General features: G+C 63.0%; 1 protein-coding gene across 4 annotated transcripts; it reads right to left on the bottom strand.

Annotated features, from left to right (window-relative positions):
• Positions 1-238: 238 nt before the first annotated feature.
• Positions 239-6,405, bottom strand: RNF112 (ring finger protein 112). 4 transcript variants are annotated; one of them, XM_059149477.1, is made up of 14 exons: positions 6,030-6,351; positions 5,805-5,845; positions 4,808-5,093; positions 4,411-4,617; positions 4,141-4,269; positions 3,795-3,899; positions 3,293-3,343; positions 2,911-2,967; positions 2,742-2,816; positions 2,500-2,617; positions 2,187-2,353; positions 2,039-2,092; positions 1,856-1,930; positions 239-1,772 (listed from the first exon to the last, which is right to left on the bottom strand). In XM_059149477.1, exons 1-14 carry the CDS (start codon positions 6,081-6,083, stop codon positions 1,302-1,304), a joined length of 1,890 nt encoding a protein of 629 aa, XP_059005460.1. In that variant the 5' UTR covers positions 6,084-6,351; the 3' UTR covers positions 239-1,301. The 4 variants fall into 4 exon arrangements, with proteins under 4 accessions (XP_059005460.1, XP_059005461.1, XP_059005462.1 ...); XM_059149478.1 differs by lacking the exon at positions 2,911-2,967 and having other exon boundaries at positions 6,030-6,352; XM_059149479.1 differs by lacking the exon at positions 4,411-4,617.
• Positions 6,406-7,629: the final 1,224 nt, after the last annotated feature.

The following is a 7,629-nucleotide window of genomic DNA, read 5'->3' on the forward strand; positions in this document are numbered from 1 at the left end:
ACCTCCTAGTTCTAGTGGAAGGTCGCTGTGCCCTTGGCTTTTGATCTGAGCCCTCCCGCAACCCCCATGTGAGGCTTTGAATGTTCAGCTCCCAGATCCCTTGAATTTTAGCCTCCGTCTTCCTGACCCCATGTCCCCATAGTGGAGTGCCTTTATTTACCTCCCCGACCCCTGTGCTCCAAAACCCTCTGGGAGCTGAATTCAAGTCCTGTGTCAATAATTTACTGGGAAGCTGAGGCTCAAGCAAACACATTTTATTTTTCACATAACGCGCCCATGAATATTTTACAGGGTTATAGCCTAGAAGTCTTCCGGCAGGACTTCCCTGTCCCGTGGAAGGGCGTTGGGCCCTCTGGGTTCCTGTGGGGGACTGCACCCAGGTCTCCTGCAGACACAGGTTCGGGAAAGAGGGCATGCTCATGTCCAGGGTGGAAAGTGTTCCCTTTGCTGTCCCTTGCAGGACTTCAGACTTAGCGCTGCCTGGTTTAGCTCAGAGTGCAACAACTGGTGTTTTTCTTTGGCATCTACTGCATGGTGCGGATGGCATTCCAGAAAGAACCTCGGCACTCTGCTGTCCTAGCAGCCTCAACAAAGGACACAACCATGAGGGGACGGCTGCAGGGACCCCCATTCAAAGTGCACAGGTAGCCTCCCTGGGGAGGCAGAGGGTGGGGGAGGCCACCATTATCCTCCTGGGACAGCTTGGGGAAGTGTTGTCAGATCAAGCATCTCCACTCTGGGGTTCAGGCCCCTGTCCACCATACCTGGATTCTTTGGTTTTGCCCGGTGGCCCCTCCTTCTCTCTCTCCCCCAAGCCCCTCCTTTGTGCTCGGAGCCTGAGCACCAAGGTCACTCCACCTGGGACTTCTCCCATCTGTGAAGGGCTGAATCCTCTCTCCCCAGGGGAGACTTCAAGAAGGGCACCTTCTCAGCCTTCCTATAGTCCGGGGTCATCAGGGGGGAATAAGCCAGGGGGGAGCATGGAGCCTCGCTCTTGGTGGGAGACACTGGGGCCCAGTGGACCTGGGAATGTGGCAGGCTGATGGTCTGCCACCAGAAACAGGCCCTGTACTCTATTCCCTGCCCCCACACACCGCCTCCTGGGCCCAGGCGGGCTCTCCAGGGATCCTGGAGCCACCTCGATTGTCCAGCTCAGTCAGCCACCAAGACACTGGGCTTTCCCACGGGACAGTGCGGCACACAGCGGGGTGGGCCGTCGGCAGAACCCCCAACCCCTCCCCTCCCACACCTCCTTCCCCACCACCTGGCATCTCTTCCTCCCTTCGGCCTCCTGGGCGCACTCACTCTTCCTGCAACAGGGGCTCTCGGTCCCCTTCCTGCACCCTGTCGTCCTCCTCCTTCTCCATGCAGCCCACGGTGGCAGCCAAGCCAGCGCCCACGCCGCCCCCGACCACGGCGGCCCCCGTGGCTCCCACCGCGGCTCCGGCCGCCACCATCCCGGCCTCGGCAGCCAGCGCGGCCGCGGCCATGCCCGCGCCCACCACGCCACCCGCCAGGCCCATGAGCCCAGCCCCAACAGCGCCCCCCACAGCGGCCAGGTGGCCACAGAAGCGCATGGTGTACGAGTCCATGAAGACCTTGGCCTCCGCCTGCAGCTCGGCCTCCAGGGCGTCCAGGGTCTGCTCTCTGCCCTTGCACAGCAGGGCGGCCCCGTGACGGGCCAGGATGGCATCCTTCTGTGCGGCCAGGAGGTTGCGCATGGTGTCGGGCAGCACCCGGAGCGCGGAGAAAATGCGCTTGGTGGCCACGTCCTGCGGCGGGGAGACAGGAAGCAAGCTGACCGCCCACCCGGTAGCCCCGGGGCCTGGCCTCCCGCGTGGGGGCCGCGGCTCACCTGCTGCCGCACGTACTCCTCGAACTCCTTCTTGGCAGCTTCCACCGTCCTCAGGTCGTGCAGCTGGGCGGCCATCTGTCCACGGCAAAGCCAGGCTGCCTCCCTTCTCCAGCTCCCGCCCTCGGCTGCATCCCAGGGACGCCCCCCGCAACCCTCCGCCCTCCCCACCCCTGCCCCCCGTACCTCATCTGCGGAGGCGAACCCGGGCCCGGTCCTCCCCATCCAGCCCGAGAGGTTCTGCGGGGACATCAGGGGAGGGGTCAGGGCAGGCAGGGGTTCCGCTGGCTCTCCGGGGCCTGGGGCGGGGGTGGTGGGGGAGTGGGGGGCGCACCTTGATTTCCTGAGCTAACTGCTGCCCAGTGAGCAGGCGTCTGTCCCCCCTGGCCACCGGGCGGCCCTCGCTCCAGTAGCCCTGGCAGCGGCTCTTGGCGTGCTGGGGGGCTGCGTTCAGCACATCTGCCACGTAGGCACAGAGGTGGCCCAAATCGTCATCTGTGTCTGAGGAAGAGATTCCTCATGCTGAGGACACCCAGGGCTGGGCAGGACCGGGCTTTGGGAGGAGAAAGGGTGTCAGAGGGAGGGAGATGTTCGCTGTGGCCAGGGGCCAGGGGGTGGCCTGGAGGAGGGCTCCCGGGGACACTCACCACTGGGGCTTCCGTGGCCTTTGCTGGCCCACTGCCCTCCCTGAGCAGGCAAGAGGTAACAGCGGGCTCGCCTCCCTTGGAGCAGCTCCTGAACCTTGGGGTACTTGCCAGAGGATTTCTGAGAGAGGGATGAGGAGACCTCTGAGCTAGGAACCAGGCTCCTGCTCTTGGCCTCCTCCTCCTGCCCCTCCCCTTCTGCCATGTTCCCCCATCCCCCTTCCTTCCCCTCCTGCACCCCTCACCTGGATGATGTCACCCACGCAGCCCAGCCCAGCCTTGTTGGAGTGGGATGAGTCACGCACTAAGAGATCTAGGTGCTGGAAGAGAATGAGTCCTGACACCAGCAGCCAGGGGGTGGAGGTGGGGGGTGGTTAGAGTCTGGGGTGACAGGTCCAGAAATGGGTGTCTCACCTGGATTGGCACCATCCCATAATGCCTGCCCATCACCTCGGCTACGTGGACAAACATCTGGGGATGAGGCACCAAGGATCATGGCTGGGGTCACCCCGAGGACTGTGGCTCCCTCTCCTCTGGGCCCACCAGGGGACCCCCATCCCCACCCCCACCCTGACACCCGCCCTATCCCCCACACTCCCAACTCTGGGACTCTTGTGCCTCTCCCAACCAGTCATCTTGAGCTTCACCCTCTGCCCTCAAGCCCCCCCCAGCCCAGCTTCGGGTCATGAACTCCTAGGCCGGAAGTGGAGGGCACCCCAGGATGGCTGGTCCAGGCCCCAGCCTTATTGTCAGGGCAGGGATGCAGAGGCAGCCCAGGACCAGATTTCCTCCTCACCTCCAAATATTCCAGGTCTGTATCCTTCAGCTCCGGGGAGGTGTTGAGGATCTGGAACCAAGGAGAACAAGATGGAAGAGGGTCTGCAAAGGCAAAGAGATACTGGGAAGACCCCGGTGAGGAAGGAGCTCGCAGGCCGACCGTGGGGCCGGGACCCGGGAGACACCTGCCTAGGGGCCTCTGCGTCTGCAGGGCCTGGGCTGGTTCTAAGGGACCAGGGACTGGAAGGCAGGCCCCGGGAATGGTCCTGCTGCCCCTTAGCAGCTCCTGGGTACCTTTGACTTCCCTTTTGAACTTCCGGACTGGGGGCATCCCTCCCTTGCATGGGTAATCCCAGAATCTGTGCGGGAGTGGGGGGCTGCAGACACAGAAGTCTGGGAGATAAGGGTAAGCATCCAGAGCAGTCCCTGGACCAGCGAGGGTGCTGTCAGGTCCCAGTCCTGGAGAGAGGGGAGCTGGAGCAGAGCCCATGGGGCGGGACGCCAGGTCACAGCGCCCTCACCTGGTAGGAGCTCAGCATCATGGTGAGGGCACAGAGCTTGGTCCTGGTTTCTCTGCTGAGCTCCGGGCTCATGGCGTCCCCTGTGTCCACCAGGAACACGGCCACCTGCACAGAGGTCAGGGGAGGGGGGAGATGAGCCAAGGGGTCAGGCCTGCCTCACTCCTCCATGCGCTCCTCCGTCCCTGCACTCTGTCCACCCCGTCCGTCTTCCTGTCCCTGCCCCCAAAGCTTTCTTCCTCCATCCCCCTCCCCTTTGCTATGATCTCTTCTGTCATCCCCCAACCTCTTCACTACCCGGCTCCCTCACCCAATAATCTTCAACCCCTATGCCCCTCGTGCCCCTCACCTTCCTCCCCTCCTTCCCCAGCAGGAAGGGGTGACTCCACATCCATACGCCCCTCGTGAGGTTATTGGCACCCCACCTGAATCCCTGCAGGGACCCCCCTCCTCTTGGCCAGCCGCCCTCCCCTGACTCCTGCAAGGCAGAAAAGAGCGCATCCGTTGGTCCATGCAGGCCTCCATTTCCCCGCCCAAAGCCAGGCTGGGAGCACACCCCCCAAACCCGCCCCCTCCCCCAGTCCCCTCCCCTAACCCCCTGCCCCAGCCCCACCCTCACCAGGCCCGGCAGGCCCCGGAGCAGGTGGTTGAGGAGGAAGGCCTTCCCTGAGTGCTGCTCCCCCAGGACAGCCAGGAGGCAGACAGGGGTGTCCCTGGCCAGGGGGTGCTTCAGGCAGCGGTTGATGGCCCCCATCCTCAGGATGAGGCCCCCGGAGGCATTGATTCGCACCAGCAGCAGTGGCTCGGCCCTCACAGCACAGGTCTCCTGCGCCAGGAGAAGGAAGTTTCCCTGAGCGGCCAGGCCGGGCTGTGGGACCCCAGACTCCATTCCCCACCCTGACATCCTAAAATAGGGCCAAAGCCGCTGGGTCCGTGGGAGATTGCAGCTGATTCCCCCCACGCCGCAACTCCTGCCCTGCTGCCCTGCGCCCTGCACCGAGGCTTGGTCCCCCGACCTGCAGCACAGCGGGCAGAGGCCTCTGTGGCAGGAGCTTCATCTTCTCCCCCAGACTCCGGAGGCCCCGCTTCTGCTTGCAGATTTTCCGGCACTCGGGGCAGCAGGGCGGCTCACAGCCGGGGACGCGGTGTGTGCTGAAGCAGCGCGTGCAGAAGTCATGGCCACAGTCCAGCGAGATGGGTTCCCGCAGCCTCTCCAGGCAGATGGAGCAGGCAGGAAGCTCCCGGGGTGTCGCGGGCCGGGACCCCAGGCCCAGCTCCAACTTGGGGAAGGGCGTGTGGGACCTAGGGTGGGGTGGGGTGGCAGAGCAGACTGTTGGGAGCTGCCTGGGGGGGGGGGGGGCAGTGCAGGGAATACAGGCCGGGAGTTTGGGGGTGCAGGGTGCTCCCAGAGAGGCCACATTCTGCCTGTTCCTCACTGACTTGGACCCCAGAGCCAGGGACCCCAGAGTGGGGACAGCAGAGTAGCAGGGAGACATGGGATTAGTGCTCCAGGCAAGGAGAAGCTGGGATGGAGTCCTAACCTCCCCCCACCACCACGGTGAACTCCTGCACAACTGATCTGGGCCCTGGGTTCCTAAACTGCCAAGAGGAGAGGTTAGCAGCCCCTGCCTCATGGGGCTGTTGGAGTGCCTGGTGCCTGGTACAAATGCTCCCTCAAACCCCTCTCCCACAGCCTTGCACTGCAATGGCTCCCAGCGGGAGTCACTGGCTCCCGTGGGACCATCAGGAGAGGGTGGGAGCCTCCCAGTGGTGGGGCAGATGGCCCTGTTTTTTATAAGATCTCTTTTGCACTCCTTCTCAGAGCTGGATTTGGTCTCTGAGCTGTACCTACTGGATTCTCCCTGCCCCTCCCTCCACAGCCGGTCAGGTCCAGCTTTGGTCCCTCCCCTGGGGCAGCCTTCAGGAGGCTGGTGACCACAGGGCCCGGGTTCCTGGACTCATAAACAGCAAGCAGGCCTTGGAGCAGTCCTGCCGGCAGGCCCTGCCACTTACCAACTGTTGCGACTGCTTCCCATGAAGCTCCGTTTTCTCTCCTTGGAGACAAAATTGGGGGGAGGGGGGTTGGAATAAAACGTTGTCTAGAAGAGAATCCAGATTTCTGTCCTCCTGGGTCTCAGTGGCCTCCATCCCCCTTCCTCAGACCCATCCCTCGTCCCCAGGTGGCCCCTTCCCACCCCCACCTGCCCTCCCCCCCAAATCTCAGGCCCCAAGACTTGCCTGTTTGCCGAGCCGGTGACAAAAGGAGATGATTGACAAGGCGGACCTCGGCATGGGGGGGCTGGGAGTGGGGAGAGGTCTGCAAGGAAAGAGAGGAGACCCGAGGCAGAGACCCGGTCAGCGGCAGCAGGGATGGCTTTCCTCCTGGAGGGGCCAGCCGAGCTGCGGCAGGTGGAGGGTCGGTGGGTGGGTGGGGGATGGTCTCCCCAGAGGAGCCGACACGGACTCGTCAGAGCTGGAACATAGATGTGACAGTCAGGAAAGAGGAGGCTGCCTCTGGACTCACCCCAGGGGGAGGAGACAGGACTGCGGGAACCAGGGCTCTGGAGGAGGGAGGGACGGAGCCAGGCCCAGAATCCCTGGCAGAGGCTGGGATGCAGGCAAGCGAGGTGGTGAGTCGCCATGGAGACGGCAGGGAAAGATAAGGACAGGGAGGGGGGGAGGAGAGATGGAGAGAGAGAAGCCATATGGGTGCATGGCAGAGATGAAGCCGTGGGCAGGCAGTGCCCCTACTGGTCCAGCCAGGGTTCTTCCGGGGCCACGAGCACGGTGTGCAAAAGGAGGGGTGTGGGAAATGGGGGACGGCACCGCCGGAGCTGACCTGGAGAGAGAACGGGAACCTCCCTTCCCTCACTGGAGGATCATTTCACTGAGCACCTGCTCTATGTGGGGCCCCAGGATGCTGGCCTAGTGCACATGGCCCTGTGCCTTCCCTCCCACCCAGGCTTGGCTTGCTGGTGCTGAGTCACAGCTTCAGCTCCACCCAGACCCCTGACATCTCTGACATTGGCTGTGTGTCCCTTGGTGTCTTCCTGCTCCCATGGCTTTCACCCTGCAAGCTTGTGTCTGTCATCTCTGGACCTTCTAACTGCCTCCTGGCTGGGCCCTTCCCATCTGCTGCCCAGTGCACAGCAAGCATCACCCCCCTCCCCCAGCCCCACTGCTCCATGCTGCTCCATGCAGCTCCAACACTGGCCATGGCACTCTACAGCTCTCAGATCAAAATCCAAACCTTCTGGCCTCCATCAGTGGGCCTGAAACTTCCTCTCTGGGCTTTGCCCTCTCTCACCCTTCTCTGCTTCTGTACCTTGGCTCCATGTTCCCCCTGCCTACTGTAAGGGGCTCCCGTCCTCCCTCCTAAGAGACCCAGCTCAGATGCCATCCCCTCCTGGAGCCTCCCTGCCTCCCCTTCCCAAATGGATGTGACCTTGCCGTCAGGTGGCTCATGGCCAGGCACCTGACTGTGATCCGTTCCGAGTGGCTGCTCCAAGGCTTGATTCCCAGGGGCCTTGGGTGCTTCCCTTCACTCCTCTGAGCTCGATGGGTCACAAGCACATACAGAAAGCCACTTGCCCAGGGGAAGCTATTCTTAAGCCCGAGGTGCCGAACGCAGAGGAGAAGCAGGATGGATTCACCTGGAGAAGCCCAGTAGAGACGCCTGCCCCAGCAGGCGAGGCTGGTTATCACTCACCACTCACTCTGGTCTTTCACACTTGGAAAGGTGATGGCACCGGACATACACCCAAGAAGCTGGCCCTGGTCACTCTAGCTTGCTGTGCGGATGATGGATTAGAAGGACGGGGCTGGAGGTGGGCGGGCG

This window comes from Mustela lutreola, chromosome 15 (genome assembly GCF_030435805.1).
Source record: "Mustela lutreola isolate mMusLut2 chromosome 15, mMusLut2.pri, whole genome shotgun sequence".
Lineage (NCBI taxonomy): Eukaryota > Metazoa > Chordata > Mammalia > Carnivora > Mustelidae > Mustela > Mustela lutreola.